Source organism: Macaca mulatta, chromosome 19, assembly GCF_049350105.2.
Source record: "Macaca mulatta isolate MMU2019108-1 chromosome 19, T2T-MMU8v2.0, whole genome shotgun sequence".
NCBI classification, from domain to species: domain Eukaryota; kingdom Metazoa; phylum Chordata; class Mammalia; order Primates; family Cercopithecidae; genus Macaca; species Macaca mulatta.
In genome coordinates, this window is record NC_133424.1 from 14,724,681 (window position 1) to 14,744,744 (window position 20,064).

The window sequence follows — 20,064 nt, forward strand, 5'->3', positions numbered from 1 at the left end:
ATTGGCAGGAGGGAGTGGGGCGGAGATAAAGAGGGTTTTCTGAGAGTTGATTGGCTGGATTGGTAATAGTGCCGGGAGCAGAATGAGGCTCAGCTGGGGATTCGCTGGAGAGAAGCGGAAGTCGAGCGCCGCCGCGGTGCTGGCGAGTGTGAAAAAAGAGGAGGAGGGTTGCGCCCTCAGCGTCTGTCAACAGGTGAGCGTAGTCTGGAGCTTTTCTGAGTGGCTCCTGACCCTTGAGGTCCAGCGGCCCTGGAGTCCGTTGTGAACGTTGCGAACGTTCGGAGTGGCGGTCACGCGGCGCGCTGGGACCTCGGGAGTCCAGCCCGGTTCGGATCCCGCTTTCGCCCACGAGGGGTTCGAATCCCGCTCTCGCCCCCGAGGGGTTTGGATCCCGCTCTCGCCCCCTCAAGGGCTCTTGGAAGGTTTCAAGCAGACGGTACTGAAAATGGGAGTTTCAGTTCGGGGGCAGACCAGTGTTCGAGTCCGGGCTCTGCTACTCAGCTCCTGAGGCAGCGTCTCTCCATTCAACGGGGGCAGTGGCAATTCCCTGACATGATTCATGACCGCACAATACATCCGGAAACTTCTCTCCGCCGCATCCCGTCGCCCCCGGCCTGGGAGACTCCAGGTCGCAGAGTCTCTGCCCCCACGGGCGATCAGCTCTACCCAGTGGAAAAATAATGCCAGCCGCGCACCTAATTTTACATTTTTTGGAAACCACTTTTTTTTTCTTTGAGACGGAATCTCGCTCTGTCACCCAGGCTGGAGTGCAATAGCGCGATCTCGGCTCACTGCAACCTCCACCTCCCGGGTTCAAGCGATTCTCCTGCCTCAGCCTCCTGAGTATCTGGGATTACAGGTGACCACCACCACAACCAGCTAAATTTTTTTCTGTATTTTTAGTAGAGACCGGGTTTCACCTTGTTGGCCAGGCTGGTCTCAAACGCCTGATCTCAAGTGATCCGCCCGCCTTGATCTTCCAGAGTGCTGGGTTTACAGGCATGAGCCACTGTACCCAGCCATATCTTTTTTTTTTTAATTTAAGATTTACTTTTTTTTTTTTTTTTTTGAGACGGAGTCTCGCTCTGTCGCCCGGGCTGGAGTGCAGTGGCCGGATCTCAGCTCACTGCAAGTTCCGCCTCCCGGGTTTACGCCATTCTCCTGCCTCAGCCTCCCGAGTAGCTGGGACTACAGGCGCCCGCCCCTGCGCCCGGCTAATTTTTTCTATTTTTAGTAGAGACGGGGTTTCACCATGGTCTCGATCTCCTGACCTTGTGATCTGCCCACCTCGGCCTCCCAAAGTGCTGGGATTACAGGCGTGAGCCACCACGCCCGGCCTAGTTTTTTTTTTTTTGTATTTTTTAGTAGAGACGGGGTTTCACCGTGTTAGCCAGGATGGTCTCGATCTCCTGACCTCGTGATCCGCCCGTCTCAGCCTCCCAAAGTGCTGGGATTACAGGCTTGAGCCACCGCGCCCGGCCAAGATTTACTTTTTTTTAAAAAAATTAAATTTTAGAGGCTGGGCATGGAGGATTTCTTGAGGCCAGGAGTTCAAGATCAGCCTGGGCAACATAACAAGACCTCATATTTACAAAAATATAAAAGAATAAGCCAGGTGTGGTAGTGCATACCTGTAGTCTCTGCTACTCCTGAAGCTGAGGCAGGAGGATCTCTTGAGCCCAGGATGCTCCAGCCACTGCACTCCAGCCTGAGTGTCAGAGTGAGATCCTGTCTCTCAAAATTAAAATTAAATTTTAGGCCGGGCGCGGTGGCTCAAGCCTGTAATCCCAGCACTTTGGGAGGCCGAGACGGGCGGATCACGAGGTCAGGAGATCGAGACCATCCTGGCTAACATGGTGAAACCCCGTCTCTACTAAAATATACAAAAAACTAGCCGGGCGCGGTGGCGGGCGCCTGTAGTCCCAGCTACTCGGGAGGCTGAGGCAGGAGAATTGCGTGAACCCGGGAGGCGGAGCTTGCAGTGAGCTAAGATCCGGCCACTGCACTCCAGCCTGGGCGGCAGAGCAAGACTCCGTCTCAAAAAAAAAAAAAAAAAAAAAATTAAATTAAATTTTAGAAAAGAAAGTTCAGTTTAGGTGTCTTGATAGCCACAGTTGAGTGCTCCTGAACCCCTGTGACAAGTGGCTCCTGTATTACTGGACAGTGAAGGTCAAAAACACATTTGACCAGGTCACTTCTCAGGATGAGAGCATTGTCTTCGAAACTATGCTTTGTCTCCTCTTAACTACCTAGCTCCAATTTCAAACCAGCCTAAGTAACCCTCTTTTTGTTAAAAATCTGACAGGCCACTCCCAGTGCAAAGCTCTGCCCAGAACCTCTTCTTCTGGGCTCTTGGCTGGCTTATGCCTTCTCGTCATTCAAGTCTCTGTTCAAATGTCCTCTCCCCAGAGAGGGCTTTCTAAGGGTGCCCTGGACAGTGTTCAAAATCACAGGCCGTAAGCCTGAATAGCACTGATCAAAGGCACTAGTATTTCTTACCTAGTCACCTCTGGAAACAATCCAGTTCCTGTGGGATTTTTTTTTTTTTTTTTAAACAGAGCTCTGTTTCCCAGGCTGGAGTGAAGTGGCATGATCATGGCTCACTGTAACTTGGAACTCTTGGGCTCAAGTGATCCTCCCACCTCAGCCTCCCAAGTAGCTGGGATCACCAGTGCGTGCCACCATGCCTGATTTGTTTTACTTTTTTTTTTTTTTTTTTTTTTTTGAGAGGGAGTCTTGCTCTGTCACCCAGGCTGGAGTGCGGTGGTGCGATCTCGGCTCACTGCACCCTCCTGCTTCTGGCTTCAAGCGATTCTCCCACCTCAGCCTCCTGACTATATGGGACTACAGGCACACGCTACCTTGCCTGGCTAATTTTTGTATTTTTAGTGAAGATGGGGGTTTCACCATGTTGGCCAGGCTGGTCTCAAACTCCTAACCTCAGGTGATCCACTCGCCCCAGCCTCCCAAAGTGCTGGGATTACAGGCATGAGCCACCATGCCCTGCCTGTTTTACTTTTTAAATTTTTTGTAGAGACAGGGTCTCGCTGTTGCCCAAGCTGCTCTTGAAACTTCCGGCCTCAAGCAGTTCACCTATCTTGTCTTTAAATGCTGAGATTACAGCGCCTAGCCCATTTTTTTTGGTGTGTACATCTCACATTAAGAAAAAATTTTTTTAGCTGTTAAAAAAAATTGAAAGCTTTTTAATATTCTTTTGAAATTATTTGGCTTCAAGGAAGCTCACATTTATGATTCCTTTGATTTCTTGGCAATCGTTGCATACTTGGGGATATTTGTGATTTGAGAAAATCTAATTTCCAAATGTAATTCGATTGCTTATGAATACTAAATTTAATGATTAATGCAGTTGTCATGATGTCATATTTCTAGATGCTTATTTAAATATTTATTCATTCCAACTTTGTAGTTTTATCTTTGCATTGTGGAACTTTTTTCCCTTTATCCCTATCCCTGACCTTTTCATAGCCCCTGAGAAGCTCATGAGCCACCAGCATTATTTCCGTGGCGCTAATGAAGAAAGTGGCCCTGTCTATGATGCATTCTCCTTACAGCTGGCTGAATGATCTTCACTTGTAAACCAGATCATGTCATTACTCTGCTTAAAACCTTCAAAGGCTTATCCTACTTAGAATGAAACCTAAGATCTTTCCTATGGCTTAGGCTGCCCTGCGTGGTAGCCTCAGCTGACCTCTCAGGCCTCATCTACCATTCTTCTTGTCACTGCTTTCAAGCCCAGCTGGCTTTATTCCCCTTCTTTCAACACACCCAGCTTATTTCTGCCGCAGGGCTTTGCACTTGCCGTTCCCTCTGCCTGGAATGTGCTTCCTCCGGATAATTGCATGGCTGTCTCATTCTCTTCGCTGTGGTTCAGCTCGAATGTCCTCTGAAAGAAGACTTCCCAAAGTACCCTATTTAAAGTACCCTTTCTTGGCCGAGCACGCTGGCTCATGCTTGTAATCCCAGCACTTTGGGAGGCCAAGGCGGGCAGATCGCGAGGTCAGGAGATCAAGACCATCCTGGCTAACATGGTGAAACCCCATCTCTACTAAAAATACAAAAAAATTGGCCAGGCACGGTGGCTCACGCCTGTAATCCCAGCACTTTGGGAGGCCGAGGCAGGCGGATCATGAGGTCAGGAGATCGAGACCATCCTGGTGAACATGGTGAAACCCCGTCTCTACTAAAAATACAAAAAAATTAGCCGGGCGTGGTGGCGTGTGCCTGTAGTCCTAGCTACTTCAGAGGCTGAGGCAGAGGAATTGCTTGAACCTGGGAGGTAGAGGTTGCAGTGAGCTGAGATTGCGCGACTGCACTCCAGCCTGGTGACAAAGGAAGATTCCATCTCAAATAAATAAATAAATAAATAAATAAATCAATAAATCTATGTAAAGGGTGAGTTTAGCATATACCTGGAATGTGAAAAGTACTCAGTGTGAACCAGCCAGGTGCAGTGGCTCACGCCTGTAATCCCAACACTTTGGGAGGCTGAGGCAAGTGGATTACTTGACCTCAGGAGTTCAAGACCAGCCTGGGAAACATAGCAAAACCCCAACTCTACAAAACATAAAAAAATCAGCCGGGTGTGGTGGCATGTGCCTGTGGTCCCAGCTACTCAGGAGGCTGAGGTGGGAGGACTGCTTGAGCCCCAGGGGCAGAGGTTGCAGTGAGTCAAGATCGTACCACTACACTCCAGCCTAGCTAGGCAATAGAGCGAGACCCTGTCTAAAAACAAACAAAAAACTATGAACTTAGTAGCACATAGTGATAAGCAGGTATGTCTTCATTCTTCCTGTGTAATAGTTCAGGTGCACACATGCTCAAGAAAGTGTAAGAAGTGCTATAGCAAAATACTGTTACCCAGCTTGAAAGCTAAAACATTAGAGATGCAACTGAAGGGCCTTATACCCTACATGAAACCCATTCCTCTTCCTTTTTCCTCAAATGTAGCCGCAACCCTGAATTTGGTGTTTACAGTCTTCTGTGCATATAGGCGTGTATCTTTAAACAATAGTTTTTGTCATGTTCTATACTTTTATATAACTGGTGTCTGTGCAATTTAGAGTTAACCTAGCAGGCCTGAGACTGCTATCCTTAAAAAAGCCTGTTTGAAAGATTGGCCCTTGGCTGATATCTAGGAACTTGGATTTCGGGAGGGTTCCTGCCGTTCCCCAAATGATGAGTGCCTAAACTATTTCCACTAACAATGTGGTTCATGTTGAATACCTGCTCTCCTTCTGGAGTCTGGCATTTTGGTACACGACCACCCCCAAGTACAACTCTGGTCACCGAGTAATGAGCTTCCCTGGTAGATCACATATCCCTCGTGCTGTCATACTTGGCAGTAGGAATTGATGGAGTCCTGTGTGACTCCACTAGGAGAGGACTCTTAGAAGCTTGTCCTGGTTTCCTCTGGACTTCAGCTCCTGCGTCTTTTCCCTTTGCTGATTGTGCCTTGTGTCTCTTCACTATCATAAATCACAACCATGCCTACACCTCTAAGCTAAATCCTGTGACTCCTCCTAGTGAGTCATTGAACCTCAGTGTGGTCTTGGGGACCTCTGATAGCAGGATCATCCTGGGTGTATCCTGACAGCTGGTACTAGGGTGGCACTGGGTTCTGCCTTCTGAAACTTGCTTCTTTTTTTTTTTTTTTTTTGAGACGGAGTCCCACTCTATCCCCCATGCTGAAGTACAGTGGTGTGATCTCGGCTCACTGCAAGCTCCGCCCCCCGGGTTCACGCCATTCTCCTGCCTCAGCCTCCCGCGTAGCTGGGACTACAGGCGCCCGTCACCACCCCTGGCTAATTTTTTGTATTTTTAGTAGAGACGGGGTTTCACTGTGTTTGCCAGGATGGTCTCGATCTCCTGACCTTGTGATCCGCCTGCCTCGGCCTCCCAAAGCGTTGGGATTACAGGCATGAGCCACTGCGCCCGGCCTGAAACCTGCTTTTTTTCATCCAGTGTAATGCTTTTGAGATTTGTCTATGTGGAAACGTGTGTAGCTCTAATTCACTTAGTTTCACTGCTATACGACTGTGCTGATAAGGTAGCCACTAGCCACATAGGGCTATTTAGATTAAAATTAGACAAAACAAATAATCCACTTCCCCAGACACATAGTCACATTTCACATGTTCAGCAGGAGCCTGTGGCTAGTGGCCGCCATGGTGTATAAAGAACATAAGGAACATTTCCATGAGAACAGAAAGTTTTTTTTTTTTATTTTTTTTATTTTTTTTATTTTTTATTTTTTTTTTTTTGAGACGGAGTCTCGCTCTGTCGCCCAGGCTGGAGTGCAGTGGCCGGATCTCAGCTCACTGCAAGCTCCACCTCCCGGGTTCACGCCATTCTCCTGCCTCAGCCTCCCGAATAGCTGAGACTACAGGCGCCCGCCACCTCGCCCGGCTAGCTTTTTGTATTTTTTAGTAGAGATGGGGTTTCACCCTGTTAGCCAGGATGGTCTCGATCTCCTGACCTCGTGATCCGCCCGTCTCGGCCTCCCAAAGTGCTGGGATTACAGGCTTAAGCCACCGCGCCCGGCCACAGAAAGTTTTGTTGGACAGTGTTTACTTATCAATTCACTTGGTTGAAATTTAGGGTGTTTTCAGTTTTCTACCATTACAAACGGTGTGGCAGTATGCGTTGGTATCTATGTCTCCTTGAGCACACATAGGAGTTACTCTGGGAGATATACGTAGGAGTTGAAGTATTGGACGGTGGGTTGTGGTAGTATTCACCTTTATGAGATGCTGCTAATCTGCTCTTCATGATGGTACTGGTTCTCACTCCCACCATTAGTGTTCCTGTTGCTCAGTGTCTTTACCTTTTATTTATTTTTATTTTTATCTTTGAGACAGAGTTTCGTTTTTGTTGCCCAGGCTAGAGTTCAGTGGCACAATCTCGGCTCACTGCCGCCTCCCGGGTTCAAGCGATTCTCTTGCCTCAGCCTTCTGAGTAGCTGGGATTACACATGTGCACCACCACACCTGGCTAATTTTTGTATTTTTAGTATAGATGGGGTTTCACCATGTTGGCCAGGCTGGTATCAAACTCCTGACCTCAGGTGATCCGCCCACCTCAGCCTCCCAAAGTGTGGGATTACATGCATGAGCCACCGAGGCCAGTCACAGTGTCCTGATAAATATTTGCTATTGTAACACTTTAAAATGTTTGTCCTTCTGATGGTAGGAATTAGTGGTTTCGGATTGCATTACCTTGATGACTATTGAGGTAGAGCTATTTTCACATGTTTATTGGCCATTTGCCTTCTGTGAATTGCCCACTTTTCTGCCGGATTGTCTTCGTCTTATGGAGTGCAGTTGTTCTCACATCTGAGCCTTGTCTTTTATTTTTATTTTTATTTTTTGAAACAGAGTCTCGCTCTTGTCACCCAGGCTGGAGTGCAGTGGTGCGATCTTGGCTCACTGCAACCTCCGCCTCCCGGGTTCAATCAATTCTCCTGCTTCAGCCTCCCGAGTAGCTGGGATTACAGGTGCCCGCCACCACGCCTGGCTAATTTTTGCATTTTAGTACAGATGGGGTTTTACCATGTTGGCCAGGCTGATCTCAAACTCCTGACCTCAAGTGATCCTCCCACTTCGTCCTCCCAAAGTACTGGGATTATAGGCGTGAGCCACCGCACCCAGACGCCTTTTAATTTTTATAATGTTTTAATGCTCAGGGTTTTTATTTTTTTTATTTTTTTATTTTTTAATTTTTTTTTTGAGACGGAGTCTCGCTCTGCCGCCCAGGCTGGAGTGCAGTGGCCGGATCTCAGCCCACTGCAGGCTCCGCCTCCCGGGTTCACGCAATTCTCCTGCCTCAGCCTCCCCAGTAGCTGGGACTACAGGCGCCCGCCACCTCGCCCGGCTAGTTTTTTGTATTTTTTTTTAGTAGAGACGGGGTTTCACCATGTCAGCCAGGATGGTCTCGATCTCCTGACCTCGTGATCCGCCCGCCTCGGCCTCCCAAAGTGCTGGGATTACAGGCTTGAGCCACCGCGCCCGGCCCAATGTTCAGGGTTTTTAAAATATTATTACTGTTATTATTATTTGAGACAAAGTCTTGCTTTGTCACCCAGGCTGAAGTGCAATGGTGCAAACTTGGCTCACTGCAACCTCCACCTCCCAGGTTCAAGCAATTCTTCTACCTCAGCCTCCCGAGTAGCTTTTTGGGCTGGTGGCTCACTCCTGTAATCCCAGCACTTTGGGAGGCCGAGGCGGGCGGATCACCTGAGGTCAGGAGTTTGACACCAGCCTGGCCAACATGGCTAAACCCTGTCTCTACTAAAAATACAAAAATTATTTTTTTTTTGGCCACTTGGCGGCGGGTGCCTGTAATTCCAGCTATTCGGGAGGCTGAGTCAGGAGAATTGCTTGAACCGGGGAGGCTGAGGTTGCAGTGAGCCAGATTGCACCACTACACTCCAGCCTGGGCAACAGAGTGAGAGTCTGTCTCAAAAACAAACAAACAAAACATGTATTCTGAGAATTAAATGAGATAAAATGTAGGAAAGAACTTTTAAATGATACATTTCAGCATAAATGTACTGTCCCTGGGCACGTGCAGATGAATGGGTGCCACTAACTACCACCTGAGGGTCAGAGGTTTTCAGGCACAGCAGGTTTATTTTTATTTTTGAGACAGTCTCACTCTGTCGCCAGGCTAGAGTACAGTGGCATGATCTCGGCTCACTGCAACCTCTGCCTCCCGGGTTCAAGTGATTCTCCTGCCTCAGCCTCCCGAGTACCTGGGACTACAGGCGCATGCCACCACACCCGGCTAATTTTTTTTTCTTTTTTCTTTTTTCTTTTTTTTTTTTTTGAAACGGAGTCTCGCTCTGTAGCCCAGGCTGGAGTGCAGTGGCCGGATCTCAGCTCACTGCAAGCTCCGCCTCCCGGGTTCACGCCATTCTCCGGCCTCAGCCTCCCGAGTAGCTGGGACTACAGGTGCCCGCCACCTCGCCCGGCTAGTTTTTTGTATTTCTTAGTAGAGACGGGGTTTCACCATGTTATCCAGGATGGTCTCGATCTCCTGACCTCCACCCGTCTCGGCCTCCCAAAGTGCTGGGATTACAGGCTTGAGCCACCGCGCCCGGCCTTTTTTTTTTTTTTTTTTAGTAGAGACAAGATTTCGAATGTTGGCCAGTCTGGTCTCGAATTCCTGACCTCAAGTGATCCGTCTGCCTTGGCCTCCAAAATGTTGGGATTACGGGCGTGAGCCACCACACCCAGTCAGACACAGTGGGTTTAGGTTGTGTGTGGTGAAGGGGAGAGTAAAAGACACAGAAGGACTGGTCATATTTGACTCTCATTGTATGCGGGATTCGATTTCAAATCAGAGCATGAGGTCAAATCACATATAGGTAAAATTATCTACTCTTTTTTTTTTTTGAGGCGGAGTGTTGCTCTGTCACCCAGGCTGGAGTGCAGTGGTGTGATCTTGGCTCACTGCAACCTCTGCCTTTTGGGGTTGCAAGTCTCCTGCCTAAGCCTCCTGAGTAACTGGGATTACAGGCGTGCACCACCACCTTCAGCTAATTTTTATAGTTTTAGTAGAGTTTCGCCATGTTGGCCAGGCTGGTCTTGAACTCCTGGCCTCAAGTGATCTGCCCACCTCAGCCTCCCAAAATGTTGGTAATACAGGCATGAGCCACCGTGCCTGGCTAAAATTATCTACTCTTTTTTTTTTTTTTTTTGGAGATGGTCTTGCTCTGTCGCGCAAGCTAGAGTGCAGCGGCACATTCTCGGCTCACTGCAAGCTCTGCCTCCCTGGTTCAAGCGATTATCCTGCCTCAGCCTCCCGAGTAGCTGGGATTACAGGCACCTGCCACCGTGCCTGGCTAATTTTTATATTTTTAGTAGAGATGGGGTTTCACCATCTTGGTCTGGCTGACCTCGAATTCCTGACCTCATGATCCACCCGCCTCGGCCTCCCAAAGTGTTGGGATTACAGGCGTGAGCCTCCGTGCCCTGCCAATTATCTGCTCTTAAAAGTCCCCATGCTAGGCCAGGTGTGGTGGCTCACACTTGTAATCCCAGCACTTTGGGAGGTTGAAGCGGGCGGATCATGAGGTCAGGAGATCGAGACCATCCTGGGTAACATGGTGAAACCCTGTCTCTACTAAAAATACAAAAAAATTAGGTGGGCATGGTGGCGGTGCCTGTAGTCCCAGCTACTCTAGAGGCTGAGGCAGGAGAATGGCGTGAAGCCAGGAGGCGGAGGTTGCAGTGAGCCGAGACAGCACCACTGCACTCCAGCCTGGGTGACAGAGCAAGACTCCGCCTCAAAAAAAAAAAGTCCCCATGCTTGCCCACAGAGCATCTCTCAGAAAGTCTAGCAGATTCATATCATCCTCCAGTGTGAGAACAGATTGCCTCTTCAGCTGGGCACCAGAGGAAATACTGATCTTAGGTTTTGGAGCCATGCTGAATTAAAACCTTAGCGTCACACAGTGAAACTGAACCAGCCGAGGGAATGGCAGATTCACAGTTTCCATCATTATTTGTTTATATATATATATATATATTTTTTTTTTTTTTTTTTTTTTTTTTTTTTGTGAGACGGAGTCTCGCTCTGTCTCCCAGGCTGGAGTGCAGTGGCCGGATCTCGGCTCACTGCAAGCTCCGCCTCCCGGGTTCCCGCGATTCTCCTGCCTCAGCCTCTCGAGTAGCTGGGACTACAGGTGCCCGCCACCTCGCCCGGCTAGTTTTTTTGTATTTTTTATTAGAGACGGGGTTTCATCGTGTTAGCCAGGATGGTCTCGATCTCCTGACCTCGTGATCCGCCCGTCTCGGCCTCCCAAAGTGCTGGGATTACAGGCTTGAGCCACCGCGCCTGGCCAGCTCTCATTCTTTAACAGATACTTACAGATGGCCTGTGTGTCAGATGCTGTGCTAGGCTCAGACCAAGAACCCTTGTGTTTCCACATCTTACATTCTAGCCAAGAGGCAGATGATGAACAAATAAGCAAAACGTAATTGCTAGCCAGTAGTACTATGAAGACAGAGCAAGGCACAGGTTAGGAAGTTCTGGAGTGGCTTGGGAAGGCCTTCTGGGAAGCAGGATTTCATTGTCATCAACTCTACAGGAGAGGAAGTCAACTCTGCAGATATGGGGACGGGGGAGGGGGCCCAAGCCAGCAGAGAGAACAGCCGGTGCAAAGGCCCTGAGGCAGGCAAGAGGGTGCCTGCGTGTTTGAGCCCAGCGAGTGGAGGGAAGGTGGGGAGGAAGCCAGGCGGTGAGGTTGGAGGGCCTGTAGCCCATTGTGTTGACCTTGACCTCTGCTTTGGGTGAGAGGAGAGCATTGGAGAGTTTTGAGCTGAGGAGGGACAAAATATGTTTAGCAAGATCACTCTAGTTTCTGAGAAAAACCTGAAGAGGGACAAGGGAGCTATAATATTTAGGGGACTGTTGTAGTGGCCCTGGTGAAAGACGGGTGAGAACTAATTAATTCTGGATATTCAGAAGTTAGAGCCACCATTACATTTACTGTCAAATTAGATATGGGGTATCAAACAAGATGAGTTCAAGGGAAGCTCCGAGGTCTTTGCCTTGAATCAAGGGATGGATGGACTCACTTGTTTCCAAGGTCTTTAGCTTGAATCAAGGGATGGATGGACTCACTTTTAGTTGAGGTGAGGAAGCCTCAAAGCCTCACGTGTAGTTCTTCCCGTGGCAGCGGTAGAGATGGGGGTCGGGGAGGCCAGCGTCTCAGTTTAGGACAGGTTAGTTTGAGATTAGGAAGATACCAGATACCAGGGAGAGAGATGGGGTAGGTAGGTGAATATATGCAAATCCGGAGCTCAGGTAGGAGTTCAGGCTGGAGAGCTACGTTTGAGGGTGATCAGTGTATAGGTAACATTTCTTTCTTTTTTTTTCTTTTTTTGAGATGGAGTCTCACTCTGTCGCCCAGGCTGGAGTGCAGTGGCGTGATCTTGACTCACTGCAGCCTCTGCCTTATGAGTTCCAGCGATTCTCCTGCCTCAGCCTCCTGAGTAGCTGGGACTACAGGCGTGCGCCACCATGCCCAGCTAATTTTTGTATTTTTGGTAGAGACAGGATTTCACCTTGTCGGCCAGGCTGGTCTCAAACTCCTGACCTCATGATCCGCCCGCCTTGGCCTCCCAAAGTGCTGGGATTACAGGTGTGAGCCACCACGCCTGCCCGGTGGTATCTCAAACCATGAGATGGGATGAGACCTTCCAGGGAGTGAGAGAGCAGGCAGAGAAAAGGTCTAAGGACTGAGCCACTGTGTTCCCCATCATTAGGTCAGATGAGAAGGAGCCAGCCACGAAGACTGGGAAGGAGTGGCTGTGGGGAGGTGGGTGGTGTCCTAAACACAGGTGTCTTTTTAAGTCAGAGGGGCCCGGAGAAGGATTCTTGTAGTTTTTTTTGTTTTGTTTTTTTGTTTTCTTGTTTTTTTTCAGACGGAGTTTCACGGTTGTTGCCCAGGCTGGAGTGCAATGGTGCAATCTCGGCTCACTGCAACCTCTGCCTCCTGACCTCAAGTGATCCGCTCACCTCAGCCTTCCGAGTAGCTGGGATTAGAGGCATACGCCACCACGCCCAGCTAATTATATATTTTTTAGTAGAGACGGGGTTTCTCCATGCTGGTCAGGCAGGTCTCGAATTCCCGACCTCAAGTGATCCGCTCGCCTCAGCCTCCCCAAGTGCTGGGATTCCAGGCGTGAGCCACCGCGCCCGGCTGATCCTTGTAGTTTGAGTAGTTATTCCTCTCTCTCAGCACGGGCAGTTCATTGGTGAACTGAGAAAGTGACACACACATGATGCAATTCCACCGTATCAGGTTTGAAAGCGCTCCATGCCAGCAGCGTGTGGGAGTGTAGGAATGGCAGTTGTAATGAGACATCACAGTGTAAAATTCCTGAGCTCTGCTCTAGTACAGCCTGGGGACAGACGTCTGGGCCAAGAAGGGCTTCTGTGAGACACAGCATGGGACAGTGGCCTGGCCAGAGACTTGGGCATGCATCTAAGGGCTGTAAGCCTCAGTTTCCCTATCTGTAAAGGTGTCTCCACCCGGGAGCATTTTGTGAGGATTCAGAGAAACTGCACATGGAATGCTCCACCAAGCCCAGGAACTTACCAAGGTCTCATCAATGTGAATGATTCTATAATTGCCAGGCCTCTGCCAGGGGTTCTGAATGCTCAAGCACAGACCAGAGCCCATGGGGACACCCCTGTGCAGATCTTCTCAACCATTTCTTTCTTTCTTTTTTGAGACAGAGTTTCACTCTATAGCCCAGGCTGTTGTGCAGTGGTGCGATCTCAGCACGCTGCAACCTCTGCCTTCCAGGTTCAAGCGATTCTCCTGCCTCAGCCTCCCGAGTAGCTGGGACCACAGGTGCTTGCCACCACGCTCAGCTAAATTTTTGTCTTTTTTTTTTTGAGACGGAGTCTCGCTCTGTTGCCCAGGCTGGAGTGCAGTGGCCGGATCTCAGCTCACTGCAGGCTCCGCCTCCCGGGTTCACGCAATTCTCCTGCCTCAGCCTCCCGAGTAGCTAGGACTACAGGCGTCCGCCACATCGTCCGGCTAGTTTTTTGTATTTTTTAGTAGAGACGGGGTTTCACCGTGTTAGCCAGGATGGTCTTGATCTCCTGACCTCGTGATCCACCTGTCTCAGCCTCCCAAAGTGCTGGGATTACAGGCTTGAGCCACCGCGCCCGGCAATTTTTGTCTTTTTAGTAGAAATGGGATTTCACCATGTTGACCAGGCTGGTTTCAAACTCCTGGCCTCAAGTGATCCACCCACCTCAGCCTCCCAAAATGCTGGGATTACAGGCCTGAGCCACCGCGCCTCCCCCGCTCAAGAAGTCACACAACTCTTGTCATTCCAAGAAATCTTAATTTCTTTATTGTTTGACTTTTTGACTCAACAATTTTTTTTAAACTTTTTGTTTTTTTCTGAAACGTTCTTGTTGTTATGAGCCTTTTGTTTTGTTCTCGTTAAATGCACTCGACCCAAAATTGGTTTGGCATATCGAAAAGGAGACCAAGGAGGGAGGGACTGGGGCGTGGGAGGCGGGGAGGAGGCCCGAATGGACAGAAAGTTGAGGATGAGAGAAGAGGAACATAGAGACAGCGAGAAACACGTGGGGAAAGAGAGTTGGAGACAGAGAGAGAAAGGGAAGGCAAGGGAAAGCCAAAAGAAACCAAAATCCAGAGAAAAAGAATTAACAAGATTTAGGAGCAAATTTCAGGAGCCCAAGGAAGGGAGTAGGAGAGGAAACCAAGACCCTTCTCTGTACCGTCCCAGCTGGGGTGGGGGCGTCAAGGCACCAGGTCTGGTTAGGTGGGGGGGACACCTGGGCTCTGGGGGCAGCTTTGCACTGGACTGCAGTGGTGTCCAGCCCCAGCAGGGGGCCCTGCCACACAGCTCTGAGGCCTGGAAGCCACTGGGCGATGCCGGCTGAAACAGGACTGATACACCCTCTCTCCCTTTGATTGTCCGAGTCTGGAGAAATACAAGGAAGGCTGGGCAGGGAGGAAGTGAGCCTCCCTGTGTCTCTCAGCCCCCCTGGAACTCTCCCGGCCCTCCTCCTGGTGTCGGGGGCGGCCACAAGCTGTAGCTGGGCTGCTGCCCGGGCCGGGCCGGCTCTTTGCCTACCCATGACTCCTGCCCGCTCTTCACAGACCTCTGACCGCCCCTCCACACAAGAGCTCCTAGCCTAGTGCAGTCCAGGAAGGTCCATGGAACTGTCCCCTGCCCTCCTCAGAGTCGTCTGGCAAGACTGTCCCTGGCCTCACTTCTCCTCCCCATCTAGACTTCACCCATAGTCTTCTGGTATAATGGGTTAGGCCTTTCTACTAGAAAAAGCCAGAGTTGGAACCCAACCCCACCTCTTCCCCACACCTGTTCCCTTACACGGGACAAACCACCATCTTTGGTCTGACCCCTTCTCCCCTAATTGATGGGGACAAGCCAGCCCCAGCTCCCCAGGAGAAGGGAGGGGCTTTCTAGCAGCAAAAAGGGTCCCTCCAGCCACCTACCTGTCCCCTTCCCCCCAGTTCCTTCCTAGAGCCCCTCCCCCTTAACCCAACAAAGTTCATGGCAGCAGCAGGCTGAGACCCGAAGATGTTTGAAAACTCATGGCACTTGTGAGAAAAGAAGGAGGGGCAAAGAGACGGGGAGAGGTCAGAGCAGAGGTGGACGGGCCACCTCTGGGGAAATGGCAATGCAGGGGCTGGGCTAAGGTGGCCTCAGGGCTATGCTACCCCTAGAGTTGAGGGGAGGGGACTGGGGAGGCTGGGCTGACAGGCTGGAGAGGAGGGGCTGAGAGAGGTGCTCAGGAGACATCCCAAGCCTGGAGCTTCCAGGGTCTGGGATTTGGGGTCAAGCCCCCCCAGCACATGGGTGTCCTGACCCCAGCCCTGGCACCTGGCTTCGTCCTCCCTGCGGGAAGGTGGAGGGTAGGGAAGGTGATCTCTCACCTTTGCCCCTTCCCCCTCCCCCAGACAGAAGACCACGTTGCCACTGCAGCACCCTCCTCAGCCGTACCCATGCCCTCCATAACCCCAGTTCCTCCCCATTTTCCCCCGGCCATCAACCTCTCTAGGTGGGAAATCAGCCCCATTTTCCCCAGCTAGAGTCCCCAAAGCAATATACAAGAAGCAGGAACTCAAAGGGACAGCGCAGCCATCTTGACAAAGCATCTTTGGGTGTGAGGGGGTCTCCCCCGGGCCGATGGGGAGGGAAGGGGGAGACAGGCCTCTGGTCCTGGGGCAGGCAGTGAGGTACACGCCCCAGGAGGGCTGATGATGCTGGGCAGGCAGAGCAGGAAAGGAGGGGACAGAAACGGGTGCCAGGAAGGAAATGGGTTCTTTGTTTCGCTGTTGCATCTAGATTTTGTTTTCTGTCTCTGGATTGTAAAAAGCTGCTCTGGCGGCCCGCCCGCCCCGGCGGGGACTGGGGATGCACGTACACGGAGAAGTCCTGGCTGCCGGGCCGGCAGCGCCGCTCTGCTCCGGAGAAAGCCCAGGTTGGCCCGGGCCGCAGGCTCCCGGTGGCTTCAAGTGATGAGATTTTTTTTGTCTTTTTTTTTTTTTTGTCTTTTTTTTTTTTTCTTTTCCATTTCGTTGAAATATTTACAGCAATGGGGAAGGAGGAGGAGGAGAGAGGAAGGAGTAAGAGGGCCCCCTAGGGAAAGATCCAAGCCCAGGACCCACTCCCCAGGGAGATCCAGACCCAAAATCTGCTCCCCAGATAGCCGAGCCCACAGGACTGGGAACTGCCCAAATATGGCCACCCCTGTGGGCTGGGGGCCCTGCGGGGAGTTGTGCTTCATCAGGAGTCGCCCCAAGGGAGGGGGTCATTGGGTGCACTGGGAGGCAGAGGGGGCAGGCTTGCTTGGGGGGCAGGGACCAAGAGCAAGGGGAAAGGAGCTTCAGAGAAAGTTCGACCTTTAAACCACCAGCCACCACTGCCCAGTCCCCCTGCCCTGTGGCCTTTTCCCAGTCTCCAGGGAGCAAGGAACTGTAGCGCAGGAGGAACCTGTCCATCTGTCCTGCCTCACTGCTCCCTCTGGGTGCAGCCGGCAGCATTTCTGGCTGCGGAGAGGAGCAGCTGACAGGTTCGATCCAGTGGGGGCCTTTGGCAACCTCAGAAGCTGCCCCTCCCGCCCAGGGAAACTAAAGCCCTCATTTCCCTTCACGGCGTAGAAGGGTGGGAGAGTGGAGAGTCTGGAAGTGGGCTGCACCCTTCCAAGTTCTCCCTCCTCACTCCCCTGGGGACCTCTGGGCTCCTCCTCACTACACTTCCCCCAAATAGAGCTGGTGCATGTGGCTGGTGGGAAACCCTGTCTGTGAACCCTGGCACCTCAGGCCCCCAGGTCAGAGTCCCCTGAGGGGACTGTAGGGCCCATGGCTGAGGGGCACCTGGAGAGAGTGGCCCACCAGCCACTGCCTCCATCTGTCTCCCTCTCCCACCAGAGCCCTGCCCAGGGTTCCCTCCCTGGCCTGGGCCACCAGCCCCTGGTCCATGAGGTCCCCTCAGAGACTGGTGACCAGCTGCATCTGCCCGTCCCCATCGGGCCCTGGCCCCTCAAGGCCTGGGGCTGCCAGGTAGCCCTCGTGGCTAGGACGCCGCACCTGGTAGTAGCCCTGCAGGGGATTCCGGGCCACCAGGGCTGGCGGGCGCGAGGTGTAGTAGATTTCGGGGGGACCAGGGGGTGCGGGAGGGGGTGGGGGCAGGGCCTCACTGGGCCCCTCAGGGCTGCTGTCCGGGTAGGAGGGTGAGTCCCGCAGGTTGGCCCCGCTGGCATAGAGGGAGTCCCGGCCCGGAGGGGAGGAGAGGGGCCGGCTGGTGGCGCCGTCCTCGGCCGTGCAGCTCTCCGACTCGTCCAGATCGCTCTGGTACAGCACCGACTGGGCCCGGGGCAGCAGCAGAGGCTCCTCCAGGGCCTTATAGAGAAGTTCAATCTCAGCCCGGTCAGCACCCCCGGGCCCGCCTGCCTCTTCCTCGCCCCCGCCCCCTGGCACAGGTGGCACGGGGGGCTCAGGCGGTGGAGGGCCCTTGGCCGCGCTGCTGCTCCCCCGCAGGTTGTTGTGCACCAGCTCCGAGATGATCATCTTCTCGAAGGCCGCCGCATCAGCTAGGTTCCGGCCTCGGGGCGGCTCGGGGCCCCCATCCCCGGGAGGGAAATCCCCACTTCGCAAGGAGTAACTGTTGTTGAAGTTGCCGTTCAGGGGCAGGGTGTCCATGCCACAGGCTTCCCGGCCTCCCAAGGGGTGCTCTGCAGGGCAGAAAGGGGCAGGTAAGGTAGAAGAGGGGCCCTGGATGCACTAGGGGTTAGTGAGGGGATGCAGTCTGTGTGAAGTGGGGCTCGATTCCTGCTGGTTTTCCGTAGACTTCCCCCTACCCCTGGATCTCTGGTCTCACATCCCCTTTCTCCCTCACTGGCAGTAGAGACACCAGCCCAGCAGTGGATTGATGAAAGGTAGGGGACAAGGACCAGTTCCCCCAGAGTCTCATCCTCAGCTGGAGGCTCAGAATCTCAGCAGTGTGAGGAGGCCTGGGTGACAGGATCCCTTTCCTATGCTCAGACCCTCAGCACCTAATGGCCCAAACTCAATGAACACCATCCATTATCCTCCATTTGGCTGCCAACCAGAGGCTGTGTGTCGGGGGGTGGGGAGATGTGGGCATGGGAAGGGCATCCCGAGTTCTCCTCAAGTGAGGCCATCTGAGAAGGCCACTGTCTGTCCCTCCCCCAGCCTCAGAAACATCCCCAGGGAAGAGTCACACTTACTGGGTTCCCGGTAGCTCCCTGCAGGTGGCAGCCAGGAGAGAAAAGAGAAGGCGAGGGTGAGCTTGAAATGCAAGTCCAGGCTCCAGTTCTGGGGCACAGAACATCCCAGGCGGAGGTCCCTTGGGACACAAACCCTCCATTTCCCAACCTGGGATGCTTCCCCCGCGCTCTCACCTGGGGAGTTGAAGACCGGGGGCGAGGAGGGATTGAAGCCCACCGACTCGGCAATGAGGGTGTTGTAGGGGCTGGTGCCCCCACGGGGCTGCAGCACAGGGTTGGTCAGCAGGTGGTTCCCCATGGTACCTGGCCAAGGGATCAGAGGTCACAAGGCGGCCGGGAGCCTCTAGAGACCGGCGCCAGAGGCAGAGGGACGCCTTCTCACCTCGATTCAGGGTTGGGGTGCTGTTGATGTCACCCGCCATGAAAGAGGACTCCGTCTGTTTCCTCACAGTGTCATTCCACATCCTCCGAATTCGACTCTGGGGACACAACCCAGATGTGAGGGGGTCCTTGGGCCACCCACCCTCTGGCGTCTTTTTGTGACTGCTCAGCCAATCATCACGATCAGAAACCCAGGCCAAGCCACTCCCCGCCTCTCAAGCTCTAGGTTCCAACACTCAGCCCCAGGGAGCCCTGTCTGGCCTGATACCTGAGTCCCTGTGTAATAGCGGGTGTTGCTTCGCATGGCTGAGGTCTTGAGGGATCCGTGAGTGCCCCCGGGAGGGGAGCGGATGCAGCAGTAGGAGTGACGCAGGCACTTGCTGTACTCCTTGTGCACCTGGGGGTTGAGGAGGACAGTCAGCTGGTCGGGACGCTGGCCTCCTCTGTGATCCAGCCTACCACAAGGCTGGTCACAAGACAGCCAGCCTTGGGAGGCCAGAGATCGAGCTTCCAATGACTATGTTGCCCTGTTCAGCAACTTGCAAGCCATGGAAATCTTGCTGTCCCCTGTCCCCCAACAGCCAGCCGATCAGGTTTCAATCTCTTCTTACTCAGGCCCATCCTCTTCTCCACCTCCACTGACAGTTTTTCATTCATTCATAAAATCAACAGAGCATTAATGAGCATTCGCTATGTGCCAGGCACAATTTAGGCCTCAGGGATGGTACGGAAGACAACAGACACAAATCCGTACCTCTGAGAGCTTACATTTCGGTAGACAGAGACAGAACATAGATGAATATATAAATATGCAGGCTGTTGGATGGTGTTACGTGCTGCGGAGAAAACTATGGCTGGAAAGGGGGTTAGGCAGTGCTGACTTGGGAGCGGGTTGTGAATTTTTTTTTTTTTTTTGAGACGGAATCTCGCACTGTCACCCTGACTGGAGTGCAATGACGCGATCTTGGCACATTTCAACCTCCACCTCCTGGGTTCACGCGATTCTCCTGCCTCAGCCTCCCGAGTAGCTGGGATTACAGACGCACACCACCACACCCGGTTTTTTTTTTTTTTTTTTTTTGTAGAGACAGGGTTTTACCATGTTGGCCAAACTGGTTGTGATTTTAAATAGACCAGAGGAGGCCAGGCATGGTGGCTCACACCTGTAATCCCAGCACTCTGAAAGGCAGAGGTGGGTGGATCACCTGAGGTTAGGGGTTCAAGACCAGCCTAGGCAACATGGTGAAACCCCATCTCTACTAAAAATACAAAAATTAGCTGGTCGTGGCGGTGGGCATCTGTAATCCCAGCTACTTGGCATGATAACTGCTTGAACCCACGAGGCGGAGGTTGCAGCGAACCGAGATTGCGCCATTGCACTCCAGCCTGGGGACC

The 20,064-nt window shown here is 52.2% G+C and overlaps 1 protein-coding gene, 2 long non-coding RNA genes and 1 pseudogene across 41 annotated transcripts in view; 2 read left to right on the forward strand and 2 right to left on the reverse strand.

The window, feature by feature from the left end:
• Positions 1 to 70: 70 nt before the first annotated feature.
• Positions 71 to 20,064, forward strand: part of LOC144336701 (uncharacterized) — a 37,671-nt gene continuing 17,677 nt past the window's right edge. Inside the window, exon 1 of the long non-coding RNA XR_013409023.1 lies at positions 71 to 193. This is a non-coding gene — a long non-coding RNA (uncharacterized LOC144336701). The remainder of the gene's footprint in view (positions 194 to 20,064) is intronic.
• On the forward strand, positions 2,699 to 13,535 carry LOC144336741 (uncharacterized). The gene is made up of 3 exons (XR_013409065.1): positions 2,699 to 2,850; positions 10,706 to 11,530; positions 11,799 to 13,535. It is a non-coding gene; the product is annotated as an uncharacterized LOC144336741 (long non-coding RNA).
• The window catches only part of ADGRL1 (adhesion G protein-coupled receptor L1), a 64,117-nt gene continuing 57,925 nt past the window's right edge, over positions 13,873 to 20,064 (reverse strand). For 13 of the 39 annotated variants that reach the window (XM_077977528.1, XM_077977527.1, XM_077977521.1 and 10 more), the window contains 4 exons: positions 18,938 to 19,066; positions 18,671 to 18,767; positions 18,437 to 18,591; positions 13,873 to 17,772 (listed from right to left, as the gene is read on the reverse strand). In XM_077977528.1, coding sequence (XP_077833654.1) covers positions 17,722 to 17,772; positions 18,437 to 18,591; positions 18,671 to 18,767; positions 18,938 to 19,066 — 432 coding nt within the window. In that variant the 3' untranslated portion in view covers positions 13,873 to 17,721. Of the gene's footprint in view, positions 17,773 to 18,288; positions 18,307 to 18,417; positions 18,592 to 18,670; positions 18,768 to 18,937; positions 19,067 to 20,064 lie in introns of all 39 variants that reach the window. The other 26 variants (XM_077977506.1, XM_077977504.1, XM_077977507.1 and 23 more) reach the window with 5 other exon arrangements.
• On the reverse strand, positions 14,999 to 15,615 carry LOC144336682 (uncharacterized; annotated as a pseudogene).